This window comes from Indicator indicator, chromosome 42 (genome assembly GCF_027791375.1).
Source record: "Indicator indicator isolate 239-I01 chromosome 42, UM_Iind_1.1, whole genome shotgun sequence".
Classification (NCBI taxonomy): Eukaryota; Metazoa; Chordata; class Aves; order Piciformes; family Indicatoridae; genus Indicator; species Indicator indicator.
In genome coordinates, this window is record NC_072051.1 from 424,790 (window position 1) to 443,260 (window position 18,471).

The 18,471-nt window shown below is 56.7% G+C and overlaps 2 protein-coding genes across 2 annotated transcripts in view; both read left to right on the forward strand.

Moving 5' to 3' along the window:
* Positions 1–4,985: 4,985 nt before the first annotated feature.
* LOC128979095 (C-factor-like) lies at positions 4,986–10,710 on the forward strand. The gene is made up of 6 exons (XM_054397189.1): positions 4,986–5,132; positions 7,521–7,572; positions 8,342–8,532; positions 8,845–9,003; positions 9,305–9,415; positions 10,497–10,710. Exons 1-6 carry the CDS (start codon positions 4,986–4,988, stop codon positions 10,608–10,610), a joined length of 774 nt encoding a protein of 257 aa, XP_054253164.1. The 3' UTR covers positions 10,611–10,710.
* A 4,067-nt stretch (positions 10,711–14,777) lies between these two features.
* RIPOR1 (RHO family interacting cell polarization regulator 1) overlaps positions 14,778–18,471 on the forward strand; it is a 33,436-nt gene continuing 29,742 nt past the window's right edge. Inside the window, exon 1 of the mRNA XM_054397179.1 lies at positions 14,778–14,810. Within this exon, the coding sequence (XP_054253154.1) occupies positions 14,778–14,810 (33 nt within the window). The remainder of the gene's footprint in view (positions 14,811–18,471) is intronic.

The window sequence follows — 18,471 nt, forward strand, 5'->3', positions numbered from 1 at the left end:
GGGGATGATTCTGATTCCTCTTCCTCCAGATGGATACAAGTTTCAGCTGTCAGAAACAGACGTGCTCCAAGAAGGCCATTCCAGAACAGGTCAAACCAAAACAGACAGCAGAGGCAATCACGTGGCAGTATCTGGATAACTCTGCGTGATCAGTTTGGTGAGAACATGAACAGATGGGATGGTCAACCAACTTCTGATCTTTTCAAGAGGTTACGGGAGCTGCAGAGGGGCAGATCCCGAGGTAGCAATACCAGGAGGGTAGCTGTCACTTCCTCAGTTTCGCAGAACAACTCTGATAGCTCCAACAGTGATCCTAATTCTGATGCCAGACGTTGTGCCAGCTGTACATGTGGAAGTAATCCCCACCATTAGGGGTGCCCTGCCTTCCGCCAGGGGGAGGTAAGGGATAATGGAGATAACAGAATCTATTGGGATGTGTACATCCAGTGGCCTGGCACTTCAAAATTTCAGATGTACAGGGCCTTGGTTGACACAGGAGCTCAGTGCACCATAATACCATCAAATTATCAAGGGGGAGAATCTATAACTATTCAGGGAGTCACTGGTGGATCTCAAGAGTTGTTTAAGATAGAGGTTGACATAAGTTTAACTGGGAAGCAGTGGAAGAAACATACTATTGTAACAGGACCTAATGCACCTTGTATTTTGGGAATTGATTTTCTGAGAGAAGGGCGTTTTAAAGACCCTAAGGGTTACAAATGGGTTTTTGGAATAGCAACTGTAGAAATTGATGGAGGAAAATTGAAGTTGTCCATTAGACCTGAGCTTTCAGATGAATCTGCAGTTGTGGGACAACATGAAATAGAGGATGTAAAGCTGCCGGTTGCTTCTCAAACTGTGCATCACAGACAATACAGAACCAACTGTGACTCTTTGGTGCCCATTCAAAACTTGATTCGTCAGCTGGAGAGTCAGAAGGTCATCAGCAAAACTCATTCACCTTTCAACAGTCCAATCTGGCCTGTGCAAAAGCAGAATGGAGAGTGGCGTCTGACAGTTGATTTCTGTGCCTTGAATGAAGTAACTCCACCCATGAGTGCAGCTGTACCAGACATGATGGAACTCCAATATGAGCTGGAATCCAAGCAGGCCAAATGGTATGCTACCATAGACATTGCTAATGCTTTCTTCTCTATTCCCATAGCAGAGGAATGCAGGCCTCAGTTTGCTTTCACCTGGAGAGGCATTCAGTACACATTCAATCGTTTGCCCCAGGGGTGGATTCACAGTTCAACCATCTGCCATGCAGTGATCCATGATGCTTTGGAGAAAGGTGGAGCTCCAGAACACATTCAGTTCATCGATGACATCATCGTCTGGGGTGAGACTGCTGAAGAAGTCTTCGAGAAAGGTAACAAAATCATTGACATTCTCTTGCAAGCCAGTTTGGCTATCAAGCGAGACAAGGTGAAAGGACCTGCCAGAGAAATCCAGTTTCTGGGAGTGCGGTGGCAAGATGGTCGCTGTCACATCCCAATGGATGTGATAAACAGAGTCTCCACCATGGCAAATCCCATCAACAAAAAAAAACTCTGCGTTTCTTAGGCATAGTGGGATTTTGGAGACTGCACATTCCTGGATACAGTCAGATTGTGAAACCTCTATATGATGTGACTCGAAAGAGAAACAATTTCCAATGGGGTCCTGAGCAACAAGCAGCCTATGACCAGATCAAGCGAGAGGTAGTCCAAGCGATGGGCCTGGGACCTGTCTGAACTGGTCCACTCATTAAGAACATTCTGTACACGGCCGCGAGTGACAATGGCCCAACCTGGTGCTTATGGCAAAGTGCTCCAGGGGAGACACGAGGACGTCCTCTTGGTTTCTGGAGTCGTGGCTACAGAGGCTCAGAGGCAAACTACACTCCAACAGAGAAAGAGATTTTAGCTGCTTATGAAGGAGTGAAAGCTGCTTCTGAAGTGATTGGAACTGAGTCACAACTTCTTCTAGCTCCTAGATTGCCAGTTCTGAATTGGATGTTCAAAGGCAAAGGTTCTTCACCACATCATGCAACAGATGCTACCTGGTCTAAGTGGATGGCTCTGATAACACAGAGAGCTCGAATGGGAAATCTCGAAAGGCCTGGTTTGGTGGAGGTGATCACAAACTGGCCAGAAGGCACAAGCTGTGCAAAACCTCCAGAGGAGAGAGTAACTCGTGCTGAGGAAGCTCCTCCTTACAGTGATCTGTCTGATGATGAAAAGAGATATGCTTTGTTCACAGACGGTTCCTGTCGTCTTGTTGGGAACAAGCGGAGGTGGAATTCTGCAGTGTGGAGTCCAAGGCACAGAGTTGCAGAGGCGAGAGATGGAGAAGGAGAATCCAGTCAATTCGCGGAGGTAAAAGATGTCCAGCTAGCTCTTGACATAGCTGAACGTGAGAGATGGCCAAAGCTTTATCTCTACACCAACTCGTGGATGGTAGCCAATGCCTTGTGTGGTTGGCTGAAAGACTGGAAAAAGAATGGCTGGCAGAGGAAAGGAAAGCCAATCTGGGCTGCAGATCTGTGGCAAGACATTGCTGCTCGCATTGAGAGATTCCCAGTGAAAGTGAGACACATCGATGCTCACATTCCTAAGAGCAAAGCTACAGAGGAACAACAACACAATCATCAGGCAGATCTAGCTGCAAGGGTTTCCCAGGTGGACACAAACTCTGATCCTGATCCTGATCTTGACTGGAAACACCGAGGTGATCTGTTCTTAGCTCGGTGGGCCCATGACTCGTCAGGACATCAAGGCAGAGATGCAACCTACCGATGGGCTCGTGACAGATCCATTGACATTTCCATGGATGCTATCACACAAGTCATCCATGACTGTGACATTTGTGCTGCTATTAAGCAGGCAAAGCAGATCAAGCCCTTGTGGTACGGTGACCGATGGTCCAAGTACAAGTATGGTGAAGCCTGGCAGATTGACTACATCACTCTACCTCGTTCTCCATCTGGTAAGCAGTATGTGCTGACTATGGTAGAGGCGAGCACTGGATGGCTGGAAACTTATCCAGTTCCTCATGCAACTGCACGTAACACCATTCTTGGTCTGGAGAGACAAATCCTGTGGAGACACAGAACTCCAGAGAGGATTGAGTCAGACAATGGAACTCATTTCAAGAACAATCTTGTAAAAAACTGGGCCAAAGAGCAAGGCATTGAGTGGATATTCCACATTCCCTACTATGCACCAGCTGCAGGGAAGATCGAACGCTACAACGGTTTGCTGAAAACCACTCTCAAAGCCATGGGGGGTGGATCTTTGAAGAACTGGGAGAAACATTTAGCACAAGCAACCTGGTTGGTGAATAGTAGAGGTTCAGTGAATTGAGCTGGACCTGCCCAATCAGATTTGTTGCGAAAGGAGGAAGGTGATAGAGTTCCTGTTATCAGAGAACAGAATCTGTTAGGCAAAACTGTTTGGGTATTTTCTCCGTCAGGAGAGGCCAAACCTGTCCGAGGGGTGGTTTCTGCTGAAGGTCCTGGTCACACCTATTGGGTGATGCAAGAAAATGGTGAAATTCAGTGTATTCCACAAAGAAATCTAACTTTGGCTGAGAGAGGTTAAATTCAGAGTGTTGCGCAGATACAGCATCGCGCCCAGGAGGAGAGTCCATGAGATCTACGGTGCACGAACCCTGAGAGCCCTGAGTCACCTGAGAGTCCCTGTTCCTTCCTTCGCTCCATCTGCGAGGAAACAAGCTGTTTGCTGTTTTTCCTGTGATTTGACTCTTTTGAATCATCTACATCTGAGATAGCCGGAATGGACTATGGTCTTTATTCACCTATTGTTGTAGGTATTATTTTAGATTAGATAAATGGTAGTAGCAGCCAATGGAATTGTTTAGAAGGGGTGGACTTTGATGGTTTGAAACTGTCTTTTTAATTTTTCCTTGCAAAGTTCAGAACAGAGAAAGTGAGTGTAAATAAGTCACTATTGGGTGTAAGAAAGCAAAATACTGATTGTTCTAAACACTTCCATTGGATAGATAGAAATGTTTAAGAACTATTACCCAAAACAAAGTGGGCACTCTGCACATTCTGCGTTCGGCAGTGGGGGCAGTTGCTGGGCTGTCTGGCTGCTGTTTCTTCTTCTCTTCTGGCTGAAGATAACATGTACTGACCTTGGCAGCTAAGTTAACAACTTTCTGCTCTAACTAACTGTGCTTCTCGATCCAGGGGGGTCTGGGGGCAAGCTCCTGGGAGAGAGAGAGGCCCCTTTGGGAGGGTCCCCTTGGGGGAAAGCAAAGGGAGATCGGTTGTGCTTTTCTGTTGATTGTATATATTTGTAAATGTTGTGAATTTTGTATATTTGTACATATTCATTGCATTTCATCGTAGATTTTAGACTCTGCTTGTAAATACAGCCTTCATTTGCTTCCAGACTGAGCTAGCCTGGTTATTGTCGGGGAGGGGGGGGGGGAATTTCAGCTCACACCGACACACCAACCTGTTACCTACTACCAAAGCAGGAGTGACAGTGTCATAGCACCTTCCCAACCAACTCATTATTAGTTTCTCCTCTGAGATAATATTTTCTTACATGCCTAATTTCCTGCCTGGGGGTATTAGCTGACTGTATATCCTCCTTATCTTTATCATCATTCTCATCTTCTTCATCCTCCATTCTCCTAGAGTTCCCTGCTAGAAGCCTTTGTTGGATCCCCTTAAGTTCAGAATCACCTTCCTTGGTTCCTGATCTCTCAGAGTCCTTACCCACAGGAAAGGTCCAACTGGGCGTCAGTCAGGAGTTAAGCTCAGCCGCACCCAGCTCCTTGCGTTCCAGCTGGGACTTTAACTTCTGCCAAATCACCGCCATCGGACCGTGACAGTGAGCTCACCCGAAACGTGAGGTGGAAGGGACTAAACAAATGCTGTGCACTCCCCAGACATACTCCCAGCCCCGGGCAGCCCGGGGAGGCGGAGCCGAGCGGGTCCCGCCCCCGCCGGGGGCCCGGAGGCGGCAGCGATGGCGGCGGGGCGGGCAGGGAGTGTGCTGCTGACCGGCTCCAACCGCGGCATCGGGCTGGAGCTGGTGAGGCAGCTGCTGGGGGTTCCCACGCCACCCACCTGTATCTTCGCCACCTGCCGGGACCCCGACGGGCCTCGGGCCAAGGTCAGTGCCAGGCGCTGGGGAGTCAGCAGCACCCATGGGTGCAGGCAGAGGTCACGCGTGAGGTGCTTCGCCGCCGTGACCACAGCAGGGTGGTGGCAAAAGGCCTTCTGAGTGCGCCGTGGCCGTGCCCCAGGCAGGTCTTCTGCAGCTCCGCTCGGCTGTGAGCGGAGGCGAGGCAGAGCCACCCTGGGCACGCCGCTGCCCGGGTGCTGGCAGCTGCTGCGGCTGCAGCCCAGCCGGCCTCGGGTGCCAAGGCTTCGCCCACGGGCACGGTGCCAACTCAGATACAGCTGGGGCCAGGCAGGACAACAACGCTGCTGAAGGGTCTGGAGAACAGGTCTGGGGAGGAGCAGCTGAGGGAGCTGGGGGTGTTTAGGCTGCAGAAGAGGAGGCTCTCTGTGAAGCCCCAGAGGGAAAGCTGCAGAGCTGCGAGGGAGCAGGAACAAGAGCAAGGAAAAGCCAACAGGAAGACAATAATGAGACACACAATGAGATACACACCCGAGGCCCAACCCCTGATGGCAATGATGGCACCACTGGCACTGGGGCAGGCTCTGAGCAAGTCTCAGACCGGAGTCTGTGAGAGACAGGAACCAGATTCAGGAGCCAGATTTTGGAAGTGGATCCAGGAACACACGGATCAGGTAGCCATCTGGGGGTGCTAGTAGCCATCCGTGGGGGCTGGTAGCCATCTGGGAGTGTTGATAACCACCAGGGGTTCTGACAGGATCAAAGGCGGAAGGCACAGAGTCCTCCTGGGACACCGGCCAGGGAAGAAGAGGCTTGACCCTGGGGTTCCCTCAGCTTTCTCCTGAGGATGCCACCCACGGGCTGCAATCCCTTGGTGGGCAGGTGAGGGTCAGCTGTCCTGCTGCTCCTCCCTGCAGGTCCCCCCTCTGACTTCCTGCCCCACAAGATGTGACACAAGCTATGGCAGTGCCTTTGGTCTGCAGAGGATCAGGTCCAAGGTGGAGGCTTTCTGCAGCCCAGCCCTTGGCAGTGACTCTCCCCATCAGCTTCTCCCTGCTAGCAGCAGTGATCCCAGTGCAGAGAGAATCCACCCTGCCACCAGCCCAGGGATGTCCAGCTCCTGCTGCCCCTGATGCCCAAGTTGGCAGGGTCAAAGCTAGCTCAGGTGTCTTATTCTTGCCCTGCTCTTTTGCTCCCACAACTTGCTGGGCTTGGGCAATGATAAGGTCAGAGGACTCTTTGCAGGGCTGGACTGCAGCCAGTTTCCCGCCAGGGTGGTCCCTGAGCATTGCTCTCAACCATCTCTAAGCCTTGGCCAGCTGTGCTAGGGTGAGGGCAGCATCTGCAGGGTGCTGCTGCTGAAGTCCATGGCCACAGGAGACTGAGGGCAGAGTGACCTTCCATCAGGCTGGTGCCACTCCAGAAGCCACAGCACTCCTCCTGGCCCAGATGCTGGGTGGGGTGAGGCTGGTCTCACAGTGGGATGGTGCAAGGCAGTTGAGGCCAGCAGCTGGGCAAAGCAGGGGATGAGAACCATCTGTTGGTCATCACAAAGCACTGAGATGGGTTTTTCCATCATTTGCTGTGCCTAGAGGGAATGCAGGATCATGGGGCCTGGTGGGGAAGACCACAGATAACTGCAGGTGGACCACAGCCAGTGCCAGCAGCTCTTCTGCTCCATGATGGTAGGGTAGATCCCCTCACAAGAAGCCACCAACCTGCCTCTCTCCTGCAGCATTCCCTGAGGTTTTTAGCTGCCAAAGCATCATTTTGGACACATCCGACCTGCTGCTTTGGCTTCTCTTGTCTGAAACCTGCTGGAGTTGGAGAAGTCTGAGAGCAAGGAGCTACTGGGGACCTTGAGGCTGAACATTTCCTTTTTGGAAAGGGCTTCTGAACCCTCCATGCCTGCTGAAAACAATCACAGCAAATGTGCCAAGTGTGGGTCCCTGGGGTGGGTGAGACGTAGTGTCCAGAGCGGAGAGGGTCCTGGGACTGAGCTCCAAACACGACCCAGTGTCAGGTCTGATCTTGGCACTGGCAGCCTGTCCTCCTCCATCTCACTTCAGGAGCTTCAGGGAGACACTCCTGGACATATCTCTGGCCACTGTGAATAGTTTCCCAGGTGAGCTGGTTCTTGACAGTTTGGTCTCCTCCCTTGCTGTGGCTCCACCTGGGTTGTCCACATAGGCCCTTTGGGAGCATTGTCAGTTGTGGCCCTGTCACTCTCTGAGTGCATTGCTTTGTGGAGCCCAGAAGAAGCCTGAGAACCTAGGCAGGTGCCCAGTCCAGCCATTCCCAAGAGCTGAGTAACTTCTGGGAGATGTTTCCCTCAGGGTGTGGCTACTGCCAGTGGCCCAGGATGATGCTTGGCATCACCTGCACCTCACTCTGATTGTTTCCATGTCTCTTTTGTAGGGGCTGAGAGATATGGCATCCAGACACCCAAACCTGGTTCTTGTGAAGCTGGGTAGGTGTCCCTGAGATGGTGAATTTGTGCCTGCTGGCCACTCATGCACTGTTTGTCCTTCCATCCCTGCCTTCAGGCCCCACATGGGGATCCAGTTCTTCAGAGCTGGCTCAAATGGTGCTTCCAAAAGCCCAGCTTCTCCAGCCCTGGCTCAGCCCCAGTGCTCCATTCCCTGGAGCCTCCTTGTTCTGTGGCCATAGGACCAGGAGGTTCTCCTTCCCCATCTTGGGTGTCCTCCAGCTTACCCAGCTGAGTCACCACATCCTTGGTGTGCCACGCAGATGAGCTTCCTTGATCCCAAACCCTAGTGGGGCCGGGAGGGCTGTGGGAGGAAGGTAGGTCCCATGGAAACAGCATGACATCAACGCAGACCCTGGTGAGGAGCTGTGGGAGCTTGCAGAGCCATCCCGCAGCCTGTCCCAGCACAGCCCCTGTGGGGACTGTCCCCCCAGGGACCGTCCTGGGTTCTGCAGAGCTTTCAGAGGCGTGGACTTGGCGCTCGCACAGGAGGTTGTGGCTGCTGGGACTCAGCATGGGGGTGGCAGCTGTCCGCAGCTCGGCTTTGCCGGGGGCGCTGCCCCGGGGCGGGGTCCTTGGGCTGCGAGCGGTGGTGGAGGCGGCGCGTGGCTGAGCGGGGCCTGAGGTGGCACAGCGCCACCTGGTGGCCGCAGCTGGGAGCGCGCCTGCTCCTCGGGGTCCTGCGCTTGTTCCTGTCCCCATGCCCCGCGGGCGGACCCCCGGCGCTCAGCCCTCCTCTGTCCCACTGCAGATGTCGCAGACCCCTCGGCTGTGACTTCTGCAGTGAAGGTGGTGGAGGGGAAGCTGAACGGCCTGGGCCTGAACTTGCTGATAAACAACGCCGGCATCTACAGCCCCACAGCCTCGCTGGGCACCGTGGACGCTGAGGACATGATAAGGATATACCAGACCAATACCGTGGGACCAATGCTGATGGCCCAGGTGCGGATGAAGCTCTGAAGATGGAGCTCATCACAGCGGGGGGGATTTGGCTTGGGCTGTCCGTGGGCTTGCTGGAGATCGAGGAGAACTTTGCCAAACTTTCCAGGGCTGAGGGAGGGAGGTGCAATGCTAGGGCTGCTCTCCCAGCCCAAGCCCCCTTGCATGTACTGGGCTACTGCAGCAAGACACCCTGGCTCTCCTGGCTTCCTACTGCTCCTCCTCATCCTCCCTGCCATAAGCAGGCTGGGCTGGAGATGCCCTGAGTGGGGGAGGCTGAAGGCATAGTTCTCCCACAAGGATGCTTCTCCCCAGGCCTTCCTGCCCCTGTTGAAGAAGGCTGCCCAAGAGAGCACAGAGAAAGGCCTGAGCTGCAGCAAGGCAGCCATCATCAACATCTCTTCTGTCCTGGGGTCCATCCAGAAGACCCCCGAGACATTCTTCAAGCCTGTCATCTCCTACCGTTGCAGCAAGGTATGGTACCTGGGGACCTGCCTGTGCTCGTCAGCTTGGTGGGAGTCAGAGCTGCTGCTTGCCAGGCCTGAACTCAAGGAAGCAGCTGAGACCATGAGGTGGAGGGACTGACCCATGCTGATCACTCCCTGAGCTCCCTGGGCATTCCCATGCCCAGCTGCTGCCCACCTAGGGCAGGTCTCTTGAAGACGTGGCATTGCTTTTTCTCCTTCACCATGAGGCAGCAATGGGGTGGGGGGTGGGGGTCCCTGGTGTGGGGGTCTTTCTTCTACCCATGGCTGATGTCTCCTTACTCCCCCAGGCTGCCCTCAACATGCTCACCAAGTGCCAGGCTCTGACCTACAGGGACGCTGGCATCCTCTGCGTGGCACTTCACCCCGGCTGGGTGAAAACCGACATGGGCAGCCAGGAGGTGGGTTCCAGCTGGGCAGGTCCAGAGGGCAACCCATGGGTGGCACTACAAACTTGCAGAGGAGGTGTCTGAGGTGGGGAGATCCATCTGAGAGTGAACTGCCTCGTGGGCTGCAGGTTGCCCATGTCTCTGCTGGGCCACTGCAGAACATGTGGGTGCTGCCTGGGCCACAGCATCAGCGCATACCCAGGGTGAGCAGAAGGCCTGAACAGGGAGAAAGAGCTTTAGGAAGCCTGGAGATATGCAGAGAACCTCACTGTGACAGAGCAGGGAGGAGAGGTGCAGCACCATCCCATCCTGGCCCCTTTGTGGAAGAGCTGCAGCTCTGTAAGCTCTCCCCTCGTCCTGCAGGGTCCCTGTTGCAGGGTTGGGGTGGTCCCTGCAGCCACGCTGGCTTGCAGCAGGGATGTCTCATGTGTCCTGTTGGGTTAAGCCTGGAGGTGGCTTCTCAGCCCAAGCCACCTCCATCAGTGAGCATGGAGATACCCAACCACCCTCCCATGTAAGGGACCTGTCCCACCTCCTGTGGCTCTCTGCATTGCTTTTTCTCCCTCACTGTGAGGCAGCAGTGGGAGAGGAACCTGGTGTGTGGACCTTTCTACTGCCCGTGGCTGATGCTCACTCTGCAGAAGAGAAGGCTCCAGGGACACCTCAGATCAGCCTTTCAGGACCTGAAGGGGCTCCTGGAGAGCTGGGGAGAGACTTTGGACAAGGGCTGGGAGTGCCAGGACAAGGGACAATGGCTTTGAGCTGGGAGAGAGGAGATTGAGACTGGAGATGAGGAAGAAATTGTTGTCAGTGAGGGTGGGGAGACACTGGCACAGGTTGCCCAGAGAGGCTGTGGCTGCCCCCTCCCCGGAGGTGTTCCAGGCCAGGGTGGATGAGGCCTTGAGCAACCTGGGCTGGTTGCCCATGGCGGGGGGTTAGAACTGGATGAGCTTTAAGGTCCCTTCCCACCCAACCCATTCTGTGAATCTATGATTCAGGTGGAAGGTGATGTGCAGGAGCTGAGTGGGTGCTGGTGGGTGCCCAGGAATGATGGTGGGGTCTTGGTCCTGGCCCTCACTGGTGCCCGTTGCAGGCTGACCTGGCGGTGGACACCAGCGTGCGGGGGCTGCTGTCTGTGCTGCCCATCCTGTCTGAGAAGCACTGTGGGGCTCTGCTCAACTGGGAAGGTAAAGCCATTCCTTGGTGACCAGAGGACTTGGCTCTGAGCTCTGCGAGGGACCTGTCTGTGCCTCCCACAGGTGTGCAGGGCAGTCTGTGGTCCCTGCCTTCATCTTGCTGCTCAATAAAGCCAGTTGTACCTGTGCCTCCTCCCAGCTCTGGTGACCTGCTGAGGCTGGCTCTGCCCTGGCCTGGAGATGGTCCCTGCCAAAACCAAGCTGGCCTCAGAGCAGGTCTGCCCAGCCTCTGCCACACTTCCACCCAGAGCTCGGTGTCTTTGCTGCAGGTTTCTTGTGGGGACTTTGCTGGTCATAAAATCATAGAATTGTCTTGCCTGGAAGAGAGCTTCCAGATCATGGAGTCAACCTTACCCCAGCACTGGCAGAGCACCACCAAATCATGGCCCTCAGCGCCACAGCTCCATGCCTTTGAAGCCCCTCCAGGGATGGAGACTCCAGCACTGCCCTGGGCAGCCTGGGCCAGGCCTGGACAGCCTTTTTGGGGAAGAAATTGTTCCTCATGGCCAGCTGGTGGAACTTGAGGCCATTTCCTTTCATCCTATCAGCTCAGTGCTGGCTTGGAGACATGGCCAAGCCTCCACCAAGAGCTCTCCTTACCCCTTGGCAGAGGTTCTCCTCCACAAGAGTCAGCTGAAAGGTGGCCAGTCCCTGTGGGCTGACTCCATGCCCATCTTTCCATGTTTCTCACTTGTGCCTCATGCCATGGGCTGGATCCTGGGAGATGAGCTGTGTGTGAGATTCCACCACTGCTTGCAGGCAGCTCATGGCCCCACCATGACCATTGCCAGCCTCGCAGGGTGGGGATTCCCCTGGGAACATGGGGAGAAACAGGGGTGCTGAAAGCTTGGCTGGGGGGCTGCAGTGCTGGTGCCACAGGGTGGTTGCTCTCCTGCTGTGGCTGTGAGGTTCTACTGAGCTCAGGAGGCTGACAAATCTGTGAGCATCATGCTCCAGCCCCCTGGGAACTGGGACATCACGAGTTGGGCAGGTGCCCTGGGATGTGGGGGCAGGAGCAATGGGAAGCTCTGCAGCTGAAATCTGCTCTGGCAGGGCTAGCAGCCTGCCTGCTGGGACTGAGAAGGAGCCCTGAGGGTTGCTGGATGTTGGAGCACTGTGGACATCAGCCCCTTGGAAGCCCAGGGCGGTGACCTTCCCTTTGGACATGGGGACAGCAGGCCAGGTGCTGTGCAGAGCCGAGGGGCAGCAGGTCGCTGGTGGCATTTTCAAACCAACAAGAGGCTGGGGCAGGATGACTCAGCCTGAACTTGGGGACTGGGCACCTTGAGGTGCTCCAGGAGGTGTGTTCCTCAGAAGCCCCAGCGAGAGGGCAGCTGGGCAGGTCCCAGGAGCTGCCCAGTGGTGTTGGTTTTCCCTGTCACGAGTTCTGGGCGTTGTCCTCCCGCAGCCATTATCTCCCAGCTTCCTCCCTGCCTGATGTTTCCTGCTGCCTCGGCTGCTCTGCCCTCTGTGTCAGGCTGGTCCCCTGCCTCTGCACACTGTCAGACCTCATCATGCCCTATGTCCTGACTGCTCCAAGGGGCACCTGAAATGCCACTGCTGCTGCCTCATCCAGCAGTGGCTTGGGAGCAATCTGGGGCAGAGCAAGGATGAGGTAGGGTCCAGCTGCTTTCAGGAGCTGAACCACCTCTGTTCTGAAACTAATGGACAGGTGCCCACTGGGCCAGAGCACTGACACAGGGGGCTGCTTGGTCCAGCAGTTCCACACAATGCATGGGAACACATCTGGAGACTTCCAGGGACCATGGGTGAGGAGGTTGTCACCCAGAGAAGATTAGATTGCCTCCACCAGCCCCTGTGGAGTAGCATCTGGTGGCAAAGGTCTTTGCTCTGGGGAACCCAGGAACTCTCCAGGCTCCAGAGATGACTTTAAGGGGTGGACAAGGTCCATGTTTCTCCAGTCTTCCACCAGCTGTGTTCTTGCAGATCAAGAGCCACTGGCAAAGACTTGATGCACCAGGAGCTGGGGTCAGGCAGGTCCATGGGTCAGGAGGGGAGTGGGGAGCACATGGGGAGTCCTGGAAGCAAGACTACTTTTGAGAGGCAACCTGCTGTGGTCAAGTGGGCAACCCACAGCCGGCAGAGCCCCTGTGAAAGGCAAAGGCCACCCCAGGAGGAGAGGGCCTGGAGGCTGGGAACGGAAAAGGGCTGCTCCCTGACACAGCCACGGAGGTGGAGCAGCAGGCAGGAGGCAGGGCACAAACAGCCAGCCCGTGAGGAAGCGCCGGGACAGCAGCCAGGTGGGGCAGGGGGGTGGCTGCAGCAGCTCCAGGTGCAGCAGAGCTTCACTGGATAAGGAAGGACCAGAGCAGGGGCAGCCAGGACTGTAGAGACTTCAGCCAGGACTTGGAGATCCTCTCTGCAAGAGTCTTGCAGCCAAGGCAGCTCTCCGTGGTGCCAAGGGGCAGGTACTGTCTGTGCCACGGGGGACAGGGCAGCAGGATGGTCCTGGTGGGGACAGCACTGTGCTGGGTGGCACTGTGGTCCTGCGGCTCAGGACTGGGCTGGGCGACCTTCCTAAAGCCACCAGTGGTGGGCAGAGCGGTGCTGGGCAGGCTGCATGGCCTGGGGATCTGCAGCTCCCTGCGGGGTGCAGTGCCAGGAGGGTGCCACCAAAGTTCCAGGAGCCAGCCTGGGTGCCAGAGAAGCACAGCTCAGGAGGAAGCACATCCAGGTCCCTGCAGCACAAGGGCTGTCAAGGAAGCCATGTGGGGCCAGAAGATAGTGCTGAGACTTCCTCCCAGCTGCTCCATCGCTATCTGGCCCTGCAGAGCCCTCCCCATCCCTGTCCATCCCTTCTCCTCCGCTCTGTTATTGTTCGCTGGGAGGAAGCAGCTCACCAGGTCCCACCTCAGGCTTTAACCCCCTGCTGCCTGGCCTGCTGCTCTCTGCTCCACCGGCCAGGGCCAGGAAAGAGATCACTTTGGTGCTGGGAGCTCACTGCAGGCTTTACCTCCCTGGGCACCAGGAGCACCACTGGCAGGTCTCCCCCAGCCCTGTTGTGTCCACCCAGCCACTCCTGGAAAGGGAAGATGTTGGTTTGGCCTCTCCCTGTGTGGAGAGAAGGGCCTGAGGGCTTTAGGTGCTGATGCTTCTCTCCTTGCTTGCTCTTCCCCCTTCAGCTGGTTGGTCCTGCCTGGTGTGCTTCCCGTGGAAGTTCCCCTGGCCTGCTGAAGGGGCACCATGTAGATGCCAGCTTTGCCAGCTGTGCACAGATTCACCCCAGACCCTTAAGAACCATTCTGGAGGAAATCCATCTTGGGAAGCAAAACTGCAGCACTTCACTGGCCTTGTTTGGGCAGTCAAGGTTCAGCTGAAGCCCAGGGTCTCTGGAGGTGCCACCTGCCATTCCCTGGGTAAGCGCAGATCAGACAGACACCTCAGCACCCTTCTCCAGATCATGTTCTCCTCCAGGAACTGATCTCTGCCAAACTCTGCCCCTCTTCTCTTTCAGCAGGGAGGGGACCTCAGCGTCCTGGCATCTTCCCTGCTCCTCCCTGGTGGTGATCACCGTGGGACACCTTTCCTGAGGGGCAGTGTCCATGCAGGAGCACAGGTAGGTCACTCAGTTAGGTTATGCAGAGATGCTCCATGGCTCCTGCACACACAGCATTGATGTTGATGTGTTGACCACACACCCTGGTGTCCCCAGCATAAACCAGTGGCTCCCCTGGGCCAGCCTGCTCCATGCCCTGGTGCTGTGGCACAGCCAAACATGGGGGTCTTCCCCATTTGGGAGCTGTGTGAGCCACCTTGTCACCTGAACTTGGCACAGGAGGCTCCATGTGTGGGTTGCAGGGAGCTTCTTGCCCTTCTTCCCACAGCTGGGGCCATGCCCATGGCCACAGCGGTGCCCACAAAAAGGGGGGATGCTACCTGAGTCAGCCCTTGGCTGTAGGACCCCACCCTGCTTTCCAGGGTCCTGCTGGGGGCTGCTGCAGGTCAGCCTCCCCTTCCCTGACCACAGCACCACCCTGGCCTGAGTTTCCAGCTCCTGCAGAACCAGCTTCTGGGAGCTGGCACAGTGCCAGGCTGCCAGCCAGCCTGTAAGCCTGCATGGGGAGGTCACCAGCATGGTGGATGGGGTGAAGGTGTCCAGGAGATGCCATGGGCTGGAGCATGGCCTTGCTAGAAGGGTTGTCCCCTCAGTCCTCAGCATGCCAGCACACAAATATGTCTGTGCAAACACGGTGAGTGGCACAGAAACTTCAGGAATGTCCCTGGAGACCAGCAGAGTCCCATCCTCTCCAGCCACAGGAGAGACAGGGACACAGAGTGACATGGCCAGGATGCCCACCCAGGTGCCAGCCCTGTTTCCCTGGAGTATCCATGCCCCCTCACTGGCTGTAGGGAGCAGACTGAGAGCCAGGGGTGGGAGGAGGAAGGCTGCAGGTCCTCCTGATGAGCTCTGTCCTGCCCTGTCCATCTGCTCAGAGCCAGGGAAGCACTGCTGGGAGGATCTTGGCTGCTCTGCTTTGTTGTGACATGGTGAAGTTTCCCTTTCCAGCCCAGGCAGGGCTGCACAGCAGCCAGGAACATCCCTACTGCCCAGCACCCCCAGCACTCTGCTTCTCCTTATGCTCGCATGGAGCCAGCCCTGGGTACTGCCAGAGGCACACGGACTGGGGGTGCCAAAAAGGAGCCTCCAGGCTCTGTCCCCACCCTGGGAAAGCTGGAAGCAAAGGGAAAAGGGCCTCTCCCCAAAGAGAGGGAGCTCCTCTGGCTTTGTGGGGAAGAAGGAGCAGCAAGGGCTGGGAGGAAGGGGAGGGCAGGGGGGCTGGACGTGGCCAGGGCACATGGAGCCACCAGGATCTGTGGTGCCCTTGGAGAAGGTCCTTGATGCTGCCCTCACTGCAGCTTGGCTGGGGGCCCTCTCCAGGGGACACAGCACTGCGGAACTACTGAACGTGAGCAGGGTGCTGGCATGCAGCTGGCACCCATCTTGTCACCCCACCAGTCTGGGTTGGCATCTCCAGGCCATGAGCAGCTGCCCTCTGCCCTGAGCACCAGCCTCTGTCCTGGGTGGTCCTCAGTCACAGAATCATGGAATCACAGAATGGTTTGGTTTGGAAGGGACCTTAATGATCATCCTGTTGCAGCCCCCTGCCATGGGCAGGGACACCTCCATCCAGGACATCTACTCTCTGCCAGGAGCTGGCACCCCATCAGACATCCCAGCACCCCAAGCCTTTGCAGACATGGGAGGGTCCTCAGCAGTGTCCTGGGCATCCCATCCATGCTAGACCCTCTGGAGAGGGCTGGGGCCTCGCTTAGGCCTCTCCTCCACTCCCCCTTGCTGCGCCATGACGTGCTGCTGGGGTGGAGGGGAAGGAAGCTGGCCTGGTGGAGCTGAGCCAGGGAGAACTTCCTGGCAGGCAGCTCCAGCCTCCTGCGCCTTCCGTGCCTGCAGATGGCTGGGAGCAGGGCAGGCAGCAGGGAGGGTGTCCCAGCCCTTCCCAGCCACTTCCCAGCCACTTCCCAGCCTGGCAGCCACCCACCAGGGCTGCTCAGTAGGCATGGTGCTGGAGGCAGCCTGACTCACCCCTGGGAGTCACACATGTGCTCAGAGCTGGGCCCAGCACATAGGGACAGGCAGGGGCACAGAAGTGCCTGGATCCCTGGCCCTGGAACCCTGGGCTGGAAGCCTGGCCCGGGGCTGGTGGCACCCCCACATGTGCTGCAGGCTGTGACAGGGCCTGGCCAGCATCAGCTGCTCCTGCCTCGTCCTGAGACCCAGGAGGGATCCCTTGGCAGGGGAGGAGGCAGCAGGCTTTATGCTGTCATCAGGTGCCCCCTCTGCTACCTTTGCCTCTCCAGTGGGTTTTAGCAAGCAGTGTCACCCCTGGGCTGCCTGGCTGTCTGCCACTGCATTCCTCCAGAGACACCCTTCCCAGTGGGGACCAGTTTGGACCAGGAAAGGCAGAAGAGGTGCAGGATCACAGGATCACAGAATGGCTTTGGTTGGAAGTCTTTCAGATCATGGAGTCCAACCCATACCCCAGCACTGCCAGGACACCAGGCACAGAGGCACTGAGCCATGGCCCTCAGCATCACATCTCCATGGCTTTGAAACCCCTCCAGGGATGGGGACTCCACCACTGCCCTGGGGAGCCTGGGCCAGGACTTGGCAACTCTTTTGGGGGAAAAAATTGTTCCTCATGTCCAACTTAAACCTCCCCTGGGGCAAATTCAGGCCATTTCCTCTTGTCCTATTGCTCGTTCTTGGGAGAAGACCCCACCCCCCACCTGGCTCCAGCCTCCTCTCAGGGAGCTGTAGAGAGCCAGAAGGTCTCCCCTTAGCTTCCTCCTCTCCAGACTGAACAGGTCCCTCAGCTGCTCCTCACAAGACTTTTGAGGACCTCTAGATGAGGACAAAGCTCCTGAGATACCATCTTGTGGTGCCAGCTGCAGGGGCTGAGTGCAGCTCGTGGCGTCAGGAGGGCTCCCTGCGTCTCTGTGGGGATAGAGTGAGCATGGAGCTGCTGGTCCTGGGTGCACAGAGGCTCTCTGGGTGCCTGTTCCTTTGCTGGAGCAGGGGTCACTTGGAACCCTCCAGGCTGTCCAACTTGCTCTCCAGCACGTGATTTCCCCTCGGGTTTATCACGCTTGGCTGTGGGATCTGGGCTGGGAGAGCTGCAGGCCAGCAGGGACAGGAGATGATGACGGCCACTTCCTCCTGACCCCCTGCAGCTGCCTTCGTTTCCTCCACCCCATGGCTTGGTTGGTTCCCTCTGCAGGGAGGAAGCTGAAGGCTTGGTGCCTGCTGCAGGGGCACTTTCTCTGGGAGACCGACCTGGGTGCCTGCTGGTCTGGAGAAAAGGAGGCTGAGGGGAGACCTCTTTGCTCTCTACAGCTCCCTGAGAGGAGGCTGGAGCCACGTGGAGGTTGGGCTTTGCTCCCAAGTAAGGAGTGACAGGATGAGAGGAAATCAGAAGATCACAGAGGTGGGGGTTGGAAGGGATTTCCAGAGATAATCCAGTCCAACTCCCCTGCCAGAGCAGGGGTACCCAGGGCAGGCACACAGGAATGTATCCAAATGGGTGGTCTCAAGTTATGCCAGGGGAGGTTCAGGTTGGATACGAGGAAGGATTTCATTCCAGCAAGGGCTCTCGGGCACTGGCCCAGGCTGCCCAGGGAGGTGGTGCAGTCCCCATCCCTGGAGGCGTTTCAGAGTCGTGTGGGTGCGGTGCTGAGGGATGTGCTGCAGTTGAGGACTCCTCAGTGCTAGGCTGACATCTGCACTGTGCTCTGAAAGGGCTTCTCCAGCCTGGGCAGCTCAGTGATGCTGTGAGGCCCCAGGCTGCTGATGCCACGCCGTGGTGGGGCTGTGCCAGACTCCCTGCTGCCTGTGCTCAGCTGGGCTGGTCCATGAGCTCAGCTTTCCTGCTGGCTGTGTGGGATGGTCCTGAGGAGCTGCAGGAATCCTGTGAATCATGAATGCTTTGGGAGTGATTCCTCCAGGCTGTGCGGGAGGTGGTTACTGCTGCACCGAGGTGGGGATGGCTGCCTGCCTGCCCAAGGGGAGGTGGTCCCAGGGGACATTCAGCCCCTAGGCTGAGCCGAGGCTGGAGATACTGCCTGCCGCTTTCCCAGGGTGGTGAGGGCAGCTAGATGGTGACCAGAGAGTCTGGACTAGCCCTTGGTGCCCTCCTGCAGCTCCTTGCCCTCCTTGGGCCATGCTGGGCTGCAGCTGTTGTGATCTGGACGTTCTGGCTTTGCTGCAAAGCCAACCTGGGTGTTTGCTGCTGACCAGAGCCTTCGGGTGAGCTGACCAGCACCCAGCACTGGCCAACACCTACCAGGCTTGTGGCTGCTCTGGAAATGTCCTCACCTTCTTTCTCCAGCCCCATG

Coding starts and splice junctions, on each gene's coding strand:
- LOC128979095 (XM_054397189.1), top strand. CDS start 4,986: ATGGCGGCGGGGCGGGCAGGGAGTGTGCTGCTGACCGGCTCCAACCGC. Junction 7,573..8,341: donor CCTGGTTCTTGTGAAGCTGG/GTAGGTGTCCCT, acceptor GTCCCACTGCAG/ATGTCGCAGACCCCTCGGCT. Junction 8,533..8,844: donor GACCAATGCTGATGGCCCAG/GTGCGGATGAAG, acceptor GCTTCTCCCCAG/GCCTTCCTGCCCCTGTTGAA.